General features: G+C 45.0%; 1 protein-coding gene across 1 annotated transcript in view; it reads left to right on the top strand.

Moving 5' to 3' along the window:
• Positions 1-21,453, top strand: part of LOC134958344 (ficolin-2-like) — a 74,754-nt gene extending 53,301 nt beyond the window's left edge. The window contains exon 9 of the mRNA XM_063940889.1: positions 20,746-21,453. Coding sequence (XP_063796959.1) covers positions 20,746-20,993 — 248 coding nt within the window. The 3' untranslated portion in view covers positions 20,994-21,453. The remainder of the gene's footprint in view (positions 1-20,745) is intronic.
• The last annotated feature ends 754 nt before the right edge of the window (positions 21,454-22,207 follow it).

Genomic DNA, 22,207 nt, shown 5'->3' with positions numbered 1-22,207 from the left:
ATGCAATAAGTTTAATACCATCTGGGTGGTAGTTGACCGGTTCACCAAGATGGCACATTTCATACCCCTCACCGGTCTCCCGTCAGCTTCCAAGTTGGCCCAAGTGTTTATCCAAGAGATCTTCCGACTTCACGGTCTTCCTGAAGAGATCATCTCCGATCGTGGAGTACAATTTGTAGCCAAATTTTGGCGAAGTTTGTGTCAAGCCCTCCAAGTCAAGTTAAAGTTTTCTACAGCTTACCATCCTCAGACCAATGGTCAAACCGAGAGGGTGAATCAGGACTTGGAGGCCTTCCTCCGCATTTATGTGTCTTCCTCCCAAGATGACTGGGTTCAACTCCTTCCTTGGGCCGAGTTTAGCCACAACAATCAATACCATTCCTCATCCTCCTCAACACCATTCTTCATCAACTACGGATTTCACCCTAAGGTTCCAGAATTCCAACCGCTTCCAGCAACTTCTGTTCCAGCAGTGGATGTCACCTTGCGTCAGTTTTCAAACAACTGGAAGAATGTCCGCGCAGCCCTGCTTAAAGCCTCATTTAGGTACAAGAAGTTTGCCGATAGGAAGCGTAGAGCGGTTCCTGCTCTCAAGGTGGGTGATTGAGTATGGTTGTCCACGAAGAATTTGAGGTTGAGAGTTCCCAGCATGAAATTTGCTCCTCGTTACATCGGTCCTTTTAAAATTGAACAAGTCATCATCATCAATCCTGTTGCTTACAGACTCCAGTTACCTCCCTTCTTGAAAATACCCAGGACATTCCATGTTTCCCTGTTGAAACCGCTGATCCTGAATCGGTTTCATTCTGCACTTCCTCCAACTCCTAAAGTTCAGACTCAACGGGGAATCAAGTATGAGGTGGCCAAGATTCTGGACTCACGTTTCCGTTACGGTCAGTTGCAGTATCTTATTGACTGGAAGGGTTATGGTCCTGAAGAACGCTCTTGGACCAATGCGTCTGATGTCCATGCTCATGCCTTGGTCCGGAATTTTCACTCGAAGTTTCCTCTAAAGCCTAAGAAGAGTCCTGGGGCCACTCCTAAAGGGGGGGTGCTGTCACGATCCGGGTATCTGGACGCCATTACCTGCCTTTCAGATGTCTCCTGAGGCTCGCTCAGCGTTCCAAGGCCGGATCTCATCTGTGTCCACATACTGCACATTCCTCCTATCACGCTGAGATGCTGTCACAGCGGCGCCATGTTTGAATCCTGCATGGCGTCTCCCATTCTCCGCGGCCTCCGCCGCCGCTCCTGTGTTATAGGTGCAGGTTGTCAGTGTGGTGTTCCATGCCTGCCGCGGCCTCCGTTGTCATCCACGAGTCTCAGCATACATTTGTCAGTCTGGCGTCTCCTGTCCTCTGTGGCCGGCGCTGCCATTACAGTTATGTTTCCACATGGTTTCCCAAGCCAGTTTTCCCTCCAAGTTCTGACATGGGCGCAGCCATGTTGGATCTAATCACATGCTTCAGTTCCTCCAATCCACTGCCTCTGGAAATCTGCATAATTGCCCAGCCAATGCCTGCATTGCTGCAGGTATAAGTATCCTGTGCCTGGGCCAGGAAATGGTCAGTGCTTTGTTTGTCATACCTTGTTCCAGTCTCTCTCCTGTGGTTGTGTTTCCAGGTTCCAGCTCCTGTCTCCAGCATCCACCAAAGAGACCCGCACCTGTCTACCATCCTGCGGTGCAGCCTGACTCTGCAGTCCTCCGTGGCTGATCCAGTTTCCAGCTTCCAGCTATTTCATCTGCTTCCAGCAGTATCCACTACCACCGGTAATCATCCTTCAATTCCTCTGTTTCCACGTTCCCTAGCATCTTACTATATTCACTCTGTGTTTCATCACCTGGCTGGTTCCACCCAGCATTCATTCAGTGACTTTATCATCTGGCTGATTCCATTCCGCATCCACTCCGTGTCTTACCACCTGGCTGGTTCCATCCAGCAATTACAACAGCTGATTCAAGTTACCAACTTCATCTGTTCCATCTACTGGCATGTTCCTTGGATATCTTCACTACTACAGCCAGGCCTGGTAAGGTTATTCCATCTAAGGACTGTAACAGCTGTTCTTACCTACCAGTGTCCTGTGTAACCATTTCATGGTCAGAGTGCTCCAGGAATCATATTATTTACCATTGCCATTAATTACCTTGAATGCTGTTTGTTTACACGGAGTCTGTTAATAAACTTTTATTTTGACTTTTACCTGGTTGTCATGGTCACACCTTCGGGTTTCCTTTTAACACTTACATGTCCAGGGGTCTGATTAAACCTCCCCGGTTTAAGTTCCTCTCAGCCCCTACAACTGAGGCTTTTTCTTGTCAGCCAAAACCCTCAGTTGTGACAGGGACAGTGCAGAATTTTGCTTTGACTACCAGTATATATATAGCAGTACGGTACAGTAGTCCACTGCTCTACCTCTGTGTCAAGTATACTATGCATCCATACCTGTGCTGCATTTTAGTTGTGCGCAGTATATAGTAGGAGGGGACAGTGCAGAATGTTGCTGTGACCACCAGTATATATATAACAGTACGGTACAGTAGTCCACTGCTCTACCTACCTCTGTGTCGTTAAGTATACTATCCATCCATACCTGTGCTGCATTTTAGTTGTGCGCAGTATATAGTAGGAGGGGACAGTGCAGAATGTTGCTGTGACCACCAGTATATTTATAGCAGTACGGTACAGTAGTCCACTGCTCTGCCTACCTCTGTGTCGTCAAGTATACTATGCATCCATTCCTGTGCTGCATTTTAGTTGTGCGCAGTATATAGTAGGAGGGGACAGTGCAGAATGTTGCTGTTACCACCAGTATATATATATAGCAGTACGGTACAGTAGTCCACTGCTCTACCTACCTCTGTGTCGTTAAGTATACTATCCATCCATACCTGTGCTGCATTTTAGTTGTACGCAGTATATAGTAGGAGGGGACAGTGCAGAATGTTGCTGTGACCACCAGTATATTTATAGCAGTACGATACAGTAGTCCACTGCTCTACCTACCTCTGTGTTGTCAAGTATACTATGCATCCATTCCTGTGCTGCATTTTAGTTGTGCGCAGTATATAGTAGGAGGAGACAGTGCAGAATGTTCCTGTGACCACCAGTATATATATATAGTACGGTACAGTAGTCCACTGCTCTACCTACCTCTGTGTCGTCAAGTATACTATGCATCCATACCTGTGCTGCATTTTAGTTGTGCGCAGTATATAGTAGGAGGGGACAGTGCAGAATGTTGCTGTGACCACCAGTATATATATATAGCAGTATGGTACAGTAGTCCACTGCTCTACCTCTGTGTCGTCAATTATACTACAAAAGTTCAGTAAAATGACCCAAAAATCAAAATTAAAAGCATCTGATGAGAAGCGTAAACTTGCCAATATGCCACTTACGACACGGAGTGGCAAGGAACGGCTGAGGCCCTGGCCTATGTTCATGGCTAGTGGTTCAGATTCACATGAGGATGGAACCACTCATCCTCTCGCTAGAAAACTGCAGTGCCACTCCTAGATGGGCCAGGTGTTTGTGTCGGCCACTTGGTTCGCTTACCTTAGCCATCCAGCGACCTTGGTGCACCTCTTTTTTTCTTTGCATCATGTGCTGTTTGGGGACTATTTTTTTTAAATCTGCCATCCTGTCTGACTCTGCAGTGCCACTCCTAGATGGGCCAGGTGTTTGTGTTGGCCACTTGGGTCTAGTGATGAGCGGGTTCGGTTTCTCGGAAACCGAACCCCCCCGAACTTCACGCTTTTTACACAGGTCCGAGGCAGACTCGGATCTTCCCGCCTTGCCCGGCTAACCCGAGCGTGCCCGAACGTCATCATCCCGCTGTCGGATTCTCGCGAGGCTCGTATTCTATCGCGAGACTCGGATTCTATATAAGGAGCCGTGCGTCACCGCCATTTTCACACGTGCATTGAGATTGATAGGGAGAGGACGTGGCTGGCGTCCTCTCCGTTTAGATAGAGAGTGAGACACTTGATTTACTGGAGCATTAGGAGTACTCAGAGAGTGCAGAGTTTTGCTGATAGTTATACTAGTGACCACCAGTTTTATTTATTATTTAATATAATCCGTTCTCTGCCTGAAAAAAAACGATACACAGTCACATACCATATCTGTGCTCAGCCTCAGTGTGCTGCATGATAATATCATCTATGTATATCTGACTGTGCTGAGTAGTGCTCACTGCTCACACAGCTTAATTGTGGGGGAGACTGGGGAGCAGTTATAGCAGGAGTACATATTTAACAGTGCACACTTTTGCTGCCAGAGTGCCAGTGTGACTGACCAGCAGTGACCACCAGTATATTGTCTGCCTGAAAAAGTTAAACACTCGTGTGGTGTTTTTTTTTTTTATTCTATAAACGCATTCTGCTGACAGTGTCCAGCAGGTCCGTCATTCATTATATTTCTATCCTCTTCATACTAGTAGTTTAGGAGTCTGCAGTGCTGACAGTGTCCAGCAGGTCCGTCATTATATAATATATACCTGTCCTGCAGTAGTGATATATATATATTTTTTATATCATTATCATCCAGTCTATACTAGCAGATGCAGTACGGTAGTCCACGGCTGTAGCTACCTCTGTGTCGGCAGTCGCTCGTCCATAATTGTATACCTACCTGTGGTGGTTTTTTTTCTCTATCTTCTTCATACTAGTAGTTTAGGAGTCTGCAGTGCTGACAGTGTCCAGCAGGTCCGTCATTATATAATATATACCTGTCCTGCAGTAGTGATATATATATTTTATATCATTATCATCCAGTCTATACTAGCAGACGCAGTACAGTAGTCCACGGCTGTAGCTACCTCTGTGTCGGCACTGGCAGTCGCTCGTCCATAATTGTATACCTACCTGTGGTGGGTTTTTTTTTCCTATCTTCTTCATACTAGTAGTTTAGGAGTCTGCAGTGCTGACAGTGTCCAGCAGGTCCGTCATTATACAATATATACCTGTCCTGCAGTAGTGATATATATATATTTTTTATATCATTATCATCCAGTCTATACTAGCAGACGCAGTACGGTAGTCCACGGCTGTAGCTACCTCTGTGTCGGCAGTCGCTCGTCCATAATTGTATACCTACCTGTGGTGGTTTTTTTTTCTCTATCTTCTTCATACTAGTAGTTTAGGAGTCTGCAGTGCTGACAGTGTCCAGCAGGTCCGTCATTATACAATATATACCTGTCTTGCAGTAGTGATATATATATATTTTTTATATCATTATCATCCAGTCTATACTAGCAGACGCAGTACGGTAGTCCACGGCTGTAGCTACCTCTGTGTCGGCAGTCGCTCGTCCATAATTGTATACCTACCTGTGGTGGGTTTTTTTTTCTATCTTCTTCATACTAGTAGTTTAGGAGTCTGCAGTGCTGACAGTGTCCAGCAGGTCCGTCATTATACAATATATACCTGTCCTGCAGTAGTGATATATATATATTTTTTATATCATTATCATCCAGTCTATACTAGCAGACGCAGTACGGTAGTCCACGGCTGTAGCTACCTCTGTGTCGGCACTGGCAGTCGCTCGTCCATAATTGTATACCTACCTGTGGTGGTTTGTTTTTTTTCTATCTTCTTCATACTAGTAGTTTAGGAGTCTGCAGTGCTGACAGTGTCCAGCAGGTCCGTCATTATACAATATATACCTGTCCTGCAGTAGTGATATATATATATTTTTTATATCATTATCATCCAGTCTATACTAGCAGACGCAGAACGGTAGTCCACGGCTGTAGCTACCTCTGTGTCGGCACTGGCAGTCTCTCGTCCATAATTGTATACCTACCTGTGGTGGGTTTTTTTTTTTATATCTTCTTCATACTAGTAGTTTAGGAGTCTGCAGTGCTGACAGTGTCCAGCAGGTCAGTCATTATACAATATATACCTGTCCTGCAGTAGTGATATATATATATTTTTATATCATTATCATCCAGTCTATACTAGCAGACGCAGTACGGTAGTCCACGGCTGTAGCTACCTCTATGTCGGCAGTCGCTCGTCATCCATAAGTATACTAGTATCCATCCATCTCCATTGTTTACCTGAGGTGCCTTTTAGTTGTGCCTATTAAAATATGGAGAACAAAAATGTTGAGGTTCCAAAAATAGGGAAAGATCAAGATCCACTTCCACCTCGTGCTGAAGCTGCTGCCACTAGTCATGGCCGAGACGATGAAATGCCATCAACGTCGTCTGCCAAGGCCGATGCCCAATGTCATAGTACAGAGCATGTAAAATCCAAAACACCAAATATCAGTAAAAAAAGGACTCAAAAATCTAAAATAAAATCGTCGGAGGAGAAGCGTAAACTTGCCAATATGCCATTTACCACACGGAGTGGCAAGGAACGGCTGAGGCCCTGGCCTATGTTCATGGCTAGTGGTTCAGCTTCACATGAAGATGGAAGCACTCAGCCTCTCGCTAGAAAAATGAAAAGACTTAAGCTGGCAAAAGCACAGCAAAGAACTGTGCGTTCTTCGAAATCACAAATCCACAAGGAGAGTCCAATTGTGTCTGTTGCGATGTCTGACCTTCCCAACACTGGACGTGAAGAGCATGCGCCTTCCACCATTTGCACGCCCCCTGCAAGTGCTGGAAGGAGCACCCGCAGTCCAGTTCCTGATAGTCAGATTGAAGATGTCAGTGTTGAAGTACACCAGGATGAGGAGGATATGGGTGTTGCTGGCGCTGGGGAGGTAATTGACCAGGTGGATTCTGATGGTGAGGTGGTTTGTTTAAGTCAGGCACCCGGGGAGACACCTGTTGTCCGTGGGAGGAATATGGCCATTGACATGCCTGGTGAAAATACCAAAAAAATCAGCTCTTCAGTGTGGAAGTATTTCAACAGAAATGCGGACAACATTTGTCAAGCCATGTGTTGCCTTTGTCAAGCTGTAATAAGAAGGGGTAAGGACGTTAACCACCTCGGAACATCCTCCCTTATACGTCACCTGCAGCGCATTCATCATAAGTCAGTGACAAGTTCAAAAACTTTGGGCGACAGCGGAAGCAGTCCACTGACCAGTAAATCCCTTCCTCTTGTAACCAAGCTCACGCAAACTACCCCACCAACTCCCTCAGTGTCAATTTCCTCCTTCCCCAGGAATGCCAATAGTCCTGCAGGCCATGTCACTGGCAATTCTGACGAGTCCTCTCCTGCCTGGGATTCCTCCGATGCATCCTTGCGTGTAACGCCTACTGCTGCTGGCGCTGCTGTTGTTGCTGCTGGGAGTCGATGGTCATCCCAGAGGGGAAGTCGTAAGACCACTTTTACTACTTCCACCAAGCAATTGACTGTCCAACAGTCCTTTGCGAGGAAGATGAAATATCACAGCAGTCATCCTGCTGCAAAGCGGATAACTGAGGCCTTGGCATCCTGGGCGGTGAGAAACGTGGTTCCGGTATCCATCATTACTGCAGAGCCAACTAGAGACTTGTTGGAGGTACTGTGTCCCCGGTACCAAATACCATCTAGGTTCCATTTCTCTAGGCAGGCGATATCGAAAATGTACACAGACCTCAGAAAAAGACTCACCAGTGTCCTAAAAAATGCAGTTGTACCCAATGTCCACTTAACCACGGACATGTGGACAAGTGGAGCAGGGCAGACTCAGGACTATATGACTGTGACAGCCCACTGGGTAGATGTATTGACTCCCGCCGCAAGAACAGCAGCGACGGCACCAGTAGCAGCATCTCGCAAACACCAACTCTTTCCTAGGCAGGCTACGCTTTGTATCACCGCTTTCCAGAATACGCACACAGCTGAAAACCTCTTACGGCAACTGAGGAAGATCATCGCAGAATGGCTTACCCCAATTGGACTCTCCTGTGGATTTGTGGCATCGGACAACGCCAGCAATATTGTGTGTGCATTAAATATGGGCAAATTCCAGCACGTCCCATGTTTTGCACATACCTTGAATTTGGTGGTGCAGAATTATTTAAAAAACGAGAGGGGTGTGCAAGAGATGCTGTCGGTGGCCAGAAGAATTGTGGCACACTTTCGGCGTACAGGCACCACGTACAGAAGACTGGAGCACCACCAAAAACGCCTGAACCTGCCCTGCCATCATCTGAAGCAAGAAGTGGTAACGAGGTGGAATTCAACCCTCTATATGCTTCAGAGGTTGGAGGAGCAGCAAAAGGCCATTCAAGCCTATACAACTGAGCACGATATAGGAGGTGGAATGCACCTGTCTCAAGTGCAGTGGAGAATGATTTCAACGTTGTGCAAGGTTCTGCAACCTTTTGAACTTGCCACACGTGAAGTCAGTTCAGACACTGCCAGCCTGAGTCAGGTCATTCCCCTCATCAGGCTTTTGCAGAAGAAGCTGGAGACATTGAAGGAGGAGCTAACACAGAGCGTTTCCGCTAGGCATGTGGGACTTGTGGATGGAGCCCTTAATTCGCTTAACAAGGATTCACGGGTGGTCAATCTGTTGAAATCAGAGCACTACATTTTGGCCACCGTGCTCGATCCTAGATTTAAAACCTACCTTGGATCTCTCTTTCCGGCAGACACAAGTCTGCTGGGGTTCAAAGAACTGCTGGTGAGAAAATTGTCAAGTCAAGCGGAACGCGACCTGTCAACATCTCCTCCTTCACATTCTCCCGCAACTGGGGGTGCGAGGAAAAGGCTCAGAATTCCGAGCCCACCCGCTGGCGGTGATGCAGGGCAGTCTGGTGCGACTGCTGATGCTGACATCTGGTCCGGACTGAAGGACCTGACAACGATTACGGACATGTCGTCTACTGTCACTGCATATGATTCTCTCCCCATTGAAAGAATGGTGGAGGATTATATGAGTGACCGCATCCAAGTAGGCATGTCAGACAGTCCGTACTTATACTGGCAGGAAAAAGAGGCAATTTGGAGGCCCTTGCACAAACTGGCTTTATTCTACCTAAGTTGCCCTCCCACAAGTGTGTACTCCGAAAGAGTGTTTAATGCCGCCGCTCACCTTGTCAGCAATCGGCGTACGAGGTTACATCCAGAAAATGTGGAGAAGATGATGTTCATTAAAATGAATTATAATCAATTCCTCCGTGGAGACATTCACCAGCAGCAATTGCCTCCACAAAGTACACAGGGAGCTGAGATGGTGGATTCCAGTGGGGACGAATTGATAATCTGTGAGGAGGGGGATGTACACGGTGATATATCGGAGGATGATGATGAGGTGGACATCTTGCCTCTGTAGAGCCAGTTTGTGCAAGGAGAGATTAATTGCTTCTTTTTTGGTGGGGGTCCAAACCAACCCGTCATTTCAGTCACAGTCGTGTGGCAGACCCTGTCACTGAAATGATGGGTTGGTTAAAGTGTGCATGTCCTGTTTATACAACATAAGGGTGGGTGGGAGAGCCCAAGGACAATTCCATCTTGCACCTCTTTTTTCTTTCATTTTTCTTTGCGTCATGTGCTGTTTGGGGAGTAGTTTTTGGAAGGGCCATCCTGCGTGACACTGCAGTGCCACTCCTAGATGGGCCAGGTGTTTGTGTCGGCCACTTGGGTCGCTTATCTTAGTCACACAGCTACCTCATTGCGCCTCTTTTTTTCTTTGCGTCATGTGCTGTTTGGGGGGTGTTTTTTGGAAGGGCCATCCTGCGTGACACTGCAGTGCCACTCCTAGATGGGCCAGGTGTTTCTGTCGGCCACTTGGGTCGCTGAGCTTAGTCACCCAGCGACCTCGGTGCAAATTTTAGGACTAAAAATAATATTGTGAGGTGTGAGGTGTTCAGAATAGACTGAAAATGAGTGGAAATTATGGTTATTGAGGTTAATAATACTTTGGGATCAAAATGACCCCCAAATTCTATGATTTAAGCTGTTTTTTAGGGTTTTTTGAAAAAAACACCCGAATCCAAAACACACCCAAATCCGACAAAAAAAATTCGGTGAGGTTTTGCCAAAACGCGTTCGAACCCAAAACACGGCCGCGGAACCGAACCCAAAACCAAAACACAAAACCCGAAAAATTTCCGGTGCTCATCACTACTTGGGTCGCTTAGCTTAGCCATCCAGCGACCTCGGTGCAAATTTTATGACTAAATATAATATTGTGAGGTGTTCAGAATAGACTGGAAATGAGTGGAAATTATGGTTATTGAGGTTAATAATACTATGGGATCAAAATGACCCCCAAATTAATGATTTAAGCTGTTTTTTAGGTTTTGTTTTTTTTAAAAACACCCGAATGCAAAACACACCCGAATCCGACAAAAAAATTTCAGGGAGGTTTTGCCAAAGCGCGTCCGAATCCAAAACACAGCCACGGAACCGAATCCAAAACCAAAACACAAAACCCGAAAAAATTTCCGGTGCACATCACTACTAAATATACAGAAATGTGAATCGTAAATATGTCCCCATGACTTGACATTCCACTAAATTTTTTTTAACACTTATTTATACAGATGTATCCTCGTACACCTAGCATCATTGCAGCACATGAGGATTCAGAATGATTTACCGACGGACAGGATGCCGGCGGTCAGGATACAGACAGCGGCATCCTGTCCATCAGAATCCTGACATCCTCCTTTAAACTACCCTAACCCTCCTCTGCTCCCTACCCTAACCCTCCTTTGTGGGTGCCTAAACCTAACCCTCCCGAGTGGTGCCTAACCCTAACCTCCCCTTCTATGTGCCTAACCCTAACCCTCCCTCCCCGATTCCTAATCCTAATTAGAGATGAGCGGGTTCGGTTTCTTTGAATCCGAACCCGCACGAACTTCACTTTTTTTTCCACGGGTCCGAGCGACTCGGATCTTCCCGCCTTGCTCGGTTAACCCGAGCGCGCCCAAACGTCATCATGACGCTGTCGGATTCTCGCGAGGCTCGGATTCTATCGCGAGACTCGGATTCTATATAAGGAGCCGCGCGTCGCCGCCATTTTCACTCGTGCATTGAGATTGATAGGGAGAGGACGTGTCTGGCGTCCTCTCCATTAGAATAGAGATAGATAGATTAGATAGAGAGAGATTGTGCAGAGTCGCAGACAGAGTTAGTTTACCACAGTCAGTGACCAGTGCAGTTGCTAGTTAACTTTTATTTAATATAATATATCCGTTCACTTCTCTCTGCTATATCCGTTCTCTGCCTGAAAAAAAAAACGATACACAGCACAGTCAGTCACACAGTGTGACTCAGTCTGTGTGCACTCAGCTCAGCCCAGTGTGCTGCACAGTCATCAATGTATAAATTAAAAGCTTATAATTAATTGTGGGGGAGACTGGGGAGCACTGCAGGTTGTTAGCAGGAGCCAGGAGTACAATTATATTAATTAACAGTGCACACTTTTGCTGCAGGAGTGGTGACCAGTGCCTGACCACCAGTATAGTATTGTTGTATACTACTAATATCTCTTTAAATATCAACCAGTCTATATTAGCAGCAGACACAGTACAGTGCGGTAGTTCACGGCTGTGGCTACCTCTGTGTCGGCACACGGCAGGCAGTCCGTCCGACCAGAATTGTATTATTTATTATTATATACCTACCACCTAACCGTGGTTTTTTTTTCATTCTTTATACCGTCATAGTGTCATCCTAATTGTTACGAGTATACTACTATCTCTTTATCAACCAGTGTACAGTGCGGTAGTTCACGGCTGTGGCTACCTCTGTGTCGGCACACGGCAGGCAGTCCGTCCGACCAGAATTGTATTATTTATTATTATATACCTACCACCTAACCGTGGTTTTTTTTTCATTCTTTATACCGTCATAGTGTCATCCTAATTGTTACGAGTATACTACTATCTCTTTATCAGCCAGTGTACAGTGCGGTAGTTCACGGCTGTGGCTACCTCTGTGTCGGCACACGGCAGGCAGTCCGTCCGACCAGAATTGTATTATTTATTATTATATACCTACCACCTAACCGTGGTTTTTTTTTCATTCTTTATACCGTCATAGTGTCATCCTAATTGTTACGAGTATACTACTATCTCTTTATCAACCAGTGTACAGTGCGGTAGTTCACGGCTGTGGCTACCTCTGTGTCGGCACACGGCAGGCAGTCCGTCCGACCAGAATTGTATTATTTATTATTATATACCTACCACCTAACCGTGGTTTTTTTTTCATTCTTTATACCGTCATAGTGTCATCCTAATTGTTACGAGTATACTACTATCTCTTTATCAACCAGTGTACAGTGCGGTAGTTCACGGCTGTGGCTACCTCTGTGTCGGCACACGGCAGGCAGTCCGTCCGACCAGAATTGTATTATTTATTATTATATACCTACCACCTAACCGTGGTTTTTTTTTCATTCTTTATACCGTCATAGTGTCATCCTAATTGTTACGAGTATACTACTATCTCTTTATCAACCAGTGTACAGTGCGGTAGTTCACGGCTGTGGCTACCTCTGTGTCGGCAGTCGGCAGGCAGTCCGTCCATCCATAATTGTATTATTATTATAATATATACCACCTAACCGTGGTTTTTTTTTCATTCTTTATACCGTCATAGTGTCATACTAGTTGTTACGAGTATACTACTATCTCTTTATCAACCAGTGTACAGTGCGGTAGTTCACGGCTGTGGCTACCTCTGTGTCGGCAGTCGGCAGGCAGTCCGTCCATCCATAATTGTATTATTATTATAATATATACCACCTAACCGTGGTTTTTTTTTCATTCTTTATACCGTCGTCATAGTGTCATACTAGTTGTTACGAGTATACTACTATCTCTTTATCAACCAGTGTACAGTGCGGTAGTTCACGGCTGTGGCTACCTCTGTGTCGGCAGTCGGCAGGCAGTCCGTCCATCCATAATTGTATTATTATTATAATATATACCACCTAACCGTGGTTTTTTTTTCATTCTTTATACCGTCGTCATAGTGTCATACTAGTTGTTACGAGTATACTACTATCTCTTTATCAACCAGTGTACAGTGCGGTAGTTCACGGCTGTGGCTACCTCTGTGTCGGCAGTCGGCAGGCAGTCCGTCCATCCATAATTGTATTATTATTATAATATATACCACCTAACCGTGGTTTTTTTTTCATTCTTTATACCGTCGTCATAGTGTCATACTAGTTGTTACGAGTATACTACTATCTCTTTATCAACCAGTGTACAGTGCGGTAGTTCACGGCTGTGGCTACCTCTGTGTCGGCAGTCGGCAGGCAGTCCGTCCATCCATAATTGTATTATTATTATAATATATACCACCTAACCGTGGTTTTTTTTTCATTCTTTATACCGTCGTCATAGTGTCATACTAGTTGTTACGAGTATACTACTATCTCTTTATCAACCAGTGTACAGTGCGGTAGTTCACGGCTGTGGCTACCTCTGTGTCGGCAGTCGGCAGGCAGTCCGTCCATCCATAATTGTATTATTATTATAATATATACCACCTAACCGTGGTTTTTTTATACCACCTAACCGTGGCAGTCCGTCCATAATTGTATACTAGTATCCAATCCATCCATCTCCATTGTTTACCTGAGGTGCCTTTTAGTTCTGCCTATAAAATATGGAGAACAAAAAAGTTGAGGTTCCAAAATTAGGGAAAGATCAAGATCCACTTCCACCTCGTGCTGAAGCTGCTGCCACTAGTCATGGCCGAGACGATGAAATGCCAGCAACGTCGTCTGCCAAGGCCGATGCCCAATGTCATAGTACAGAGCATGTCAAATCCAAAACACCAAATATCAGAAAAAAAAGGACTCCAAAACCTAAAATAAAATTGTCGGAGGAGAAGCGTAAACTTGCCAATATGCCATTTACCACACGGAGTGGCAAGGAACGGCTGAGGCCCTGGCCTATGTTCATGGCTAGTGGTTCAGCTTCACATGAGGATGGAAGCACTCAGCCTCTCGCTAGAAAACTGAAAAGACTCAAGCTGGCAAAAGCACCGCAAAGAACTGTGCGTTCTTTGAAATCCCAAATCCACAAGGAGAGTCCAATTGTGTCGTTTGCGATGCCTGACCTTCCCAACACTGGACGTGAAGAGCATGCGCCTTCCACTATTTGCATGCCCCCTGCAAGTGCTGGAAGGAGCACCCGCAGTCCAGTTCCTGATAGTCAGATTGAAGATGTCAGTGTTGAAGTACACCAGGATGAGGAGGATATGGGTGTTGCTGGCGCTGGGGAGGAAATTGACCAGGAGGATTCTGATGGTGAGGTGGTTTGTTTAAGTCAGGCACCCGGGGAGACACCTGTTGTCCGTGGGAGGAATATGGCCGTTGACATGCCAGGTGAAAATACCAAAAAAATCAGCTCTTCGGTGTGGAGGTATTTCACCAGAAATGCGGACAACAGGTGTCAAGCCGTGTGTTCCCTTTGTCAAGCTGTAATAAGTAGGGGTAAGGACGTTAACCACCTCGGAACATCCTCCCTTATACGTCACCTGCAGCGCATTCATAATAAGTCAGTGACAAGTTCAAAAACTTTGGGTGACAGCGGAAGCAGTCCACTGACCAGTAAATCCCTTCCTCTTGTAACCAAGCTCACGCAAACCACCCCACCAACTCCCTCAGTGTCAATTTCCTCCTTCCCCAGGAATGCCAATAGTCCTGCAGGCCATGTCACTGGCAAGTCTGACGAGTCCTCTCCTGCCTGGGATTCCTCCGATGCATCCTTGCGTGTAACGCCTACTGCTGCTGGCGCTGCTGTTGTTGCCGCTGGGAGTCGATGGTCATCCCAGAGGGGAAGTCGTAAGCCCACTTGTACTACTTCCAGTAAGCAATTGACTGTTCAACAGTCCTTTGCGAGGAAGATGAAATATCACAGCAGTCATCCTACTGCAAAGCGGATAACTGAGTCCTTGACAACTATGTTGGTGTTAGACGTGCGTCCGGTATCCGCCGTTAGTTCACAGGGAACTAGACAATTTATTGAGGCAGTGTGCCCCCGTTACCAAATACCATCTAGGTTCCACTTCTCTAGGCAGGCGATACCGAGAATGTACACGGACGTCAGAAAAAGACTCACCAGTGTCCTAAAAAATGCAGTTGTACCCAATGTCCACTTAACCACGGACATGTGGACAAGTGGAGCAGGGCAGGGTCAGGACTATATGACTGTGACAGCCCACTGGGTAGATGTATGGACTCCCGCCGCAAGAACAGCAGCGGCGGCACCAGTAGCAGCATCTCGCAAACGCCAACTCTTTCCTAGGCAGGCTACGCTTTGTATCACCGCTTTCCAGAATACGCACACAGCTGAAAACCTCTTACGGCAACTGAGGAAGATCATCGCGGAATGGCTTACCCCAATTGGACTCTCCTGTGGATTTGTGGCATCGGACAACGCCAGCAATATTGTGTGTGCATTAAATATGGGCAAATTCCAGCACGTCCCATGTTTTGCACATACCTTGAATTTGGTGGTGCAGAATTTTTTAAAAAACGACAGGGGCGTGCAAGAGATGCTGTCGGTGGCCAGAAAAATTGCGGGACACTTTCGGCGTACAGGCACCACGTACAGAAAACTGGAGCACCACCAAAAACTACTGAACCTGCCCTGCCATCATCTGAAGCAAGAAGTGGTAACGAGGTGGAATTCAACCCTCTATATGCTTCAGAGGTTGGAGGAGCAGCAAAAGGCCATTCAAGCCTATACAATTGAGCACGATATAGGAGATGGAATGCACCTGTCTCAAGTGCAGTGGAGAATGATTTCAACGTTGTGCAAGGTTCTGATGCCCTTTGAACTTGCCACACGTGAAGTCAGTTCAGACACTGCCAGCCTGAGTCAGGTCATTCCCCTCATCAGGCTTTTGCAGAAGAAGCTGGAGGCATTGAAGAAGGAGCTAACACGGAGCGATTCCGCTAGGCATGTGGGACTTGTGGATGCAGCCCTTAATTCGCTTAACAAGGATTCACGGGTGGTCAATCTGTTGAAATCAGAGCACTACATTTTGGCCACCGTGCTCGATCCTAGATTTAAAGCCTACCTTGGATCTCTCTTTCCGGCAGACACAGGTCTGCTGGGGTTGAAAGACCTGCTGGTGACAAAATTGTCAAGTCAAGCGGAACGCGACCTGTCAACATCTCCTCCTTCACATTCTCCCGCAACTGGGGGTGCGAGGAAAAGGCTCAGAATTCCGAGCCCACCCGCTGGCGGTGATGCAGGGCAGTCTGGAGCGACTGCTGATGCTGACATCTGGTCCGGACTGAAGGACCTGACAACGATTACGGACATGTCGTCTACTGTCACTGCATATGATTCTCTCAACATTGATAGAATGGTGGAGGATTATATGAGTGACCGCATCCAAGTAGGCACGTCACACAGTCCGTACTTATACTGGCAGGAAAAAGAGGCAATTTGGAGGCCCTTGCACAAACTGGCTTTATTCTACCTAAGTTGCCCTCCCACAAGTGTGTACTCCGAAAGAGTGTTTAGTGCCGCCGCTCACCTTGTCAGCAATCGGCGTACGAGGTTACATCCAGAAAATGTGGAGAAGATGATGTTCATTAAAATGAATTATAATCAATTCCTCCGCGGAGACATTGACCAGCAGCAATTGCCTCCACAAAGTACACAGGGAGCTGAGATGGTGGATTCCAGTGGGGACGAATTGATAATCTGTGAGGAGGGGGATGTACACGGTGATATATCGGAGGGTGAAGATGAGGTGGACATCTTGCCTCTGTAGAGCCAGTTTGTGCAAGGAGAGATTAATTGCTTCTTTTTTGGGGGGGGTCCAAACCAACCCGTCATATCAGTCACAGTCGTGTGGCAGACCCTGTCACTGAAATGATGGGTTGGTTAAAGTGTGCATGTCCTGTTTTGTTTATACAACATAAGGGTGGGTGGGAGGGCCCAAGGATAATTCCATCTTGCACCTCTTTTTTCTTTTCTTTTTCTTTGCATCATGTGCTGATTGGGGAGGGTTTTTTGGAAGGGACATCCTGCGTGACACTGCAGTGCCACTCCTAGATGGGCCCGGTGTTTGTGTCGGCCACTAGGGTCGCTAATCTTACTCACACAGCTACCTCATTGCGCCTCTTTTTTTCTTTGCGTCATGTGCTGTTTGGGGAGGGTTTTTTGGAAGGGACATCCTGCGTGACACTGCAGTGCCACTCCTAGATGTGCCCGGTGTTTGTGTCGGCCACTAGGGTCGCTAATCTTACTCACACAGTCAGCTACCTCATTGCGCCTCTTTTTTTCTTTGCGTCATGTGCTGTTTGGGGAGGGTTTTTTGGAAGGGCCATCCTGCGTGACACTGCAGTGCCACTCCTAGATGGGCCCGGTGTTTGTGTCGGCCACTAGGGTCGCTTATCTTACTCACACAGCGACCTCGGTGCAAATTTTAGGACTAAAAATAATATTGTGAGGTGTGATGTGTTCAGAATAGGCTGAAAATGAGTGTAAATTATGTTTTTTGAGGTTAATAATACTTTGGGATCAAAATTACCCCCAAATTCTATGATTTAAGCTGTTTTTTAGGGTTTTTTGAAAAAAACACCCGAATCCAAAACACACCCGAATCCGACAAAAAAAATTCGGTGAGGTTTTGCCAAAACGCGGTCGAACCCAAAACACGGCCGCGGAACCGAACCCAAAACCAAAACACAAAACCCGAAAAATTTCCGGCGCTCATCTCTAATCCTAATGTTCCTGGCCATGCACCCTAACCCTCCTTCTCCTGCCTAACAACTATAAATCATGTTACACTCGGATTATCAACGTCAATATTTTAAATGTTATAACCTTGGATATCATTTTCAATCAGAAATGTATCCAATCCTTTTTGAAATGCATTTACAGGATCCACCATTACTACCTTCCCTGGCAGTGAATTCCAAATCCTTATTGCCCTAACAGTGAAGAACCCTTTCCTCCGATGCGTATGGAATTTTCTCTCCTCCAGCCTCAGCGAGTGCCCACGTGTCCTAAACAGTGTTTTTTTTAATAAATAATTCCTCTGATAACTCTTTGTAATGCCCCTTTACATATTAATAACGTCTCCTCTCAGATGCCTCTTTTCCAGTGTATACATATTCAACCTAGTAAGCCTTTCCTCATAATCCAGTGCCTCTAGCCCTTTAATCAATTTAGTAGCTCGCCTTTGAACCCTTTTGAGTTCACCGATATCTTTTTTATACAGTGGTGCCCAAAACTGAACACAATGTTCCAGGTGCGGATGTACCAATGATTTGTACAGTGGCAGGATTACATCCTCGTCCCTTGTCTTAATTTCCCGTTTTATGGGGGTAATTCCAAGTTGATCGCAGCAGGAAATTTTTTAGCAGTTGGGCAAAACCATGTGCACTGCAGGGGGGGCAGATATAACATGTGCAGAGAGAGATAGATTTGGGTGTGGTGAGTTCAATCTGCAATCTAAATTGCAGTGTAAAAATAAAGCAGCCAGTATTTACCCTGCACAGAAACAAAATAACCCACCCAAATCTAACTCTCTCTGCAAGTGTTATATCTGCCCCCCCCCCCCTGCAGTGCACATGGTTTTGACCAATTGCTAAAAAATTTCCTGCTGCGATCAACTTGGAATTACCCCCTATGCTCGCTAGCACCTTACATGCCTTCTTTACTGCGCTTTGACATTGTATACGGTTATTAAGCCTATTATCAATGAGTACCCCCAAATCTTTTTCCAATACTGTTACCCCTAGACTTTCCCAATTTAATATGTACAGTACAGTAGGATGCAAGTTTGTTTTTAGTCCCGAAATACATAACCTTGCATTTTTCTATATTGAACCTCATTCTCCATTTAGACGCCCAGATTTCAAGTTTAGATAAATCATTCTGCAGAGACTCCACATCTATTTCCGAATTAATTACTCTACAAAGTTTAGTATCATCTGCAAAGATTGACACTGTGCTATCCAGGCCTATTTCTAGGACATTGATAAATATGTTGAACAGTAGTGGCCCGAATACGGACCCTTGTGGTATTCCGCTGACTACTGGGTCCAGCTTGAGGACTTCCCATTGACCACTACTCGCTGTACCCTGTTATCCAGCCAGTTACTTATCCATGTACAAACAGTTTTTCCTAGGCCAAACTCCTTTAATTTGATGATCAGTCGACCGTGAGGCACTGTATTGAAGGCTTTTGCAAAATCTAAGTAGACCACATCCACTGCTTTTCCCTGGTCAAGATTATCGCTAACTTCTTCATAGAAGCTAATTAAGTTAGTTTGACATGATCTGTCCCTCACAAACCCATGCTGGTACTTGCTAATAATCTTAGCAGTCTGTAGATACTCATGTATGCTATCCCTTAGAATTCCTTCTAATATTTTCCTCACTATAGATGTCAAACTAACCGATCTGTAGTTACCCGGATGATTTTTGGAACCCTTACAATGAAAACCCATTCTCTTTGCCTGCTTCTCAGAATCCCGATTTATGCCTCATTATGGGCATGGCCGCCATGCCCTCTTCAAAATGCGATGATGGAATACTATGCACAGCATTGCAAAGGGAGACGTTTGACCTCCTCGGCATCTGACCTGGACCATCGCCAAGTTTCTCCAGCAAACCCAGGCCCGGGTAATCAGTGCCCACTCCCCCTCTCTGCACCTCTGACTACAGGCTAAAGCATAACAGTTACTAGTCTGGTACTTGTAAGCCTAATAGGGCACATTCACGATGTGTCTGTCCAAAAGTATGGGTCCATTAAATGGGAAATTCACGTAATTAGCAGAACGAGGTGGGCCTCCAGAGTCAAGAGATAACTTTCAGTGGTATTACCAGTGCTGGGGGTTCTTTTTGAAGAGTTGGAAGCAAAACCATTTTGCACTGCAAGTGGGGCTGATATAAAATGTACAGAGAGATTTAGATATGGAGGGTCGTGCTCAATCTCACATCTAAAATTGCTGTGTAAACATAAAACTTGCACAAAATGGTAAACTGCTCAATCAGATTGTGATGTCACTCAGGTGCTAAAAGGGAGGGGTAATTATGTGTAGGGAACACATTGTTTTTTCCTAAACATAAAACTTCCCAGCATCTATGGACTACATGCAAAAGCAGCTAGAATTTACCCTGCATGTAAAAATAATAAATTAATCTCCATCTCTTGTATTGCAACATGGTTTGGTCCAGATAGTTACTTGCTTTTTTATGCTTTGCTTCCAAATCTGAATCATCTGCATTATATACAGTACTGTCCATGCAGTAATTGTGCTTATTTAAAAAAAAAAAAATCTCAGAAAAATAGATTTTGCTGCCTTCTAATACTTGACAGCTGCCTCAGTTTGGTTCATTGTAGGTGTACCCCTTGCTCATTATACACATACTCCTGACCAGTGCCAGATTGAACCCTAGGCAGTCGAAATCCTTGCAAATGATCTCCTAATACGTTTTTAGTTTTCCCAACCAACAGTCTACAATCTGGAAATTGTAATGTGAATCTGATATCTATGGTTTATGTACTTTAAATTGTTAATGTGTACATTGCATTAATCTGGTATTTTCTCTATAGAGTGTTTAATGCAATGTTCTCATTTCTTTGAGCTGATTCATTTTTTCGATCTTTTGGAAACAATTTAGGAACGTTGGATTGGAATTTTCTATCACGATCAAATAAATATTATTTTGATCCATTGTCCATTAAAAGGAGCGGGGCCCATAGGCCGGTGCCTACTCTGCCTATTTGGTAATCTGGCATTGCTCCTGATTTGTTATAGGCTCACCCCTGTCAGACGAAGCCAAGAGACAAATGTAAAATATTAATATATAACAAGTTTTGATTTCTTGTAATTTCTTTGTTATCTGCAGGTGACTCTCTTAGCTATCATAACGACCGTCCCTTCACGACAAAAGACAGGGACAATGATATACATGACAGCAACTGTGCAACTATGTTTAAAGGAGCTTGGTGGTATGGAGGCTGCCATAATGCCAACCTGAATGGACAATATCTGAGAGGGACACATACCAGCTACGCAGACGGAATTAATTGGGAATCTGGCAAGGGAACACATTACTCTTATAAAATAACGGAAATGAAGTTCAGGCCTCTCTAACCTGTATCTACACACTGTGTGCATCATTTAATTTGAAATAATGCCTGCAAAAATATCTGTTATGTTGCATAGAATACTCAAGGGATGAAACCTTTAGCCTGTGGACAAACAAGTGACTCAGGCTCTTCTAGCAGTGTGTAACAATAGGAAAAATGGCCATTGTCAATCCCTGGGCCCTGATTGGTCTAACATGATTGTGGTTATAAGTGGTCAAAGTAAAATCATTTTCTTTTTAAACTGTTTTCTCTTATTGAAGTAACTCACACATGTTCTATATAGTCATATTGAGTTACAAACTGTCACGTTACAATACATGATGTAATGCACAGTACAGAAGCCAATAAGAATAGTACAGATATCTCAGGAGAAAACAAGTGCTGTCTATTCGCATTATACAGCTATGAAAAGCTAATTAACCGTTTATTGATTTTTTACGTAATAAACACAGAATGTAATTGAAGATTTTGTTGTGTTGTTTGTGGATGCAAAGATTGTTCAAATGATCAGACATCTGGAATAGCGCACGTATGATATTTTCAATAGGTTATCGGCTATTTACTATTTCTATTGAGTAGGGTAAGTATTCACTCCTTTGTCAATTATGAGACATAAGAGGTATGAGACAGAAGTGCCTGATTATGAGTCCGGGTATGGGACTCAGGGTCGACAGTGTCTAGGTCGACACCTATTGGTTGACAGTGACTAGGTGGACACTAGAAATAGATTGACACGGCCATTAGGTCGACCTGAGCAAGGTCGACATGAAAAAATGTCAAAATGATATTTTCTCCTTTTTTGGTGTCGTTTTCTTCGTAAAGTGACCGGGAACCCCAATTAGCGCTCCGTATCCCCTCGCATGGCTCGCTTCGCTCACCATGCTTTGGGCAAAGTGCCTTGCTCCACTACCACTGCGCTCGGCACAGGTTACCGTGACCAATCGTAGTCCACTTGGATCGTAAAGTATGAAAACGTTCAAATAAAGATAAAAAAAAAAAAAAAAACCTCATGTTGACCTTGATGGTTCAAGTATGCAGAAAACTTTTAAATTGTGCAAGTACTAATGCATGTTTATTAAGAAAATAGAGCCGTTTTATAAAGGTGGCGCATGGCCAAGATATGTTCTAATGCTGATAACCAGTTTGAATTGATAAATAACCAAAGAGGTGTATGCAAATCTTGTACCTGTGTTGTTGTGTTAAGAAAATACAAAGGGT

Source organism: Pseudophryne corroboree, chromosome 9, assembly GCF_028390025.1.
Source record: "Pseudophryne corroboree isolate aPseCor3 chromosome 9, aPseCor3.hap2, whole genome shotgun sequence".
In the NCBI taxonomy this organism is placed as follows: domain Eukaryota; kingdom Metazoa; phylum Chordata; class Amphibia; order Anura; family Myobatrachidae; genus Pseudophryne; species Pseudophryne corroboree.
Note: the sequence above shows the minus strand (reverse complement) of the source record. Positions and strands in the feature narration are given on the sequence as shown.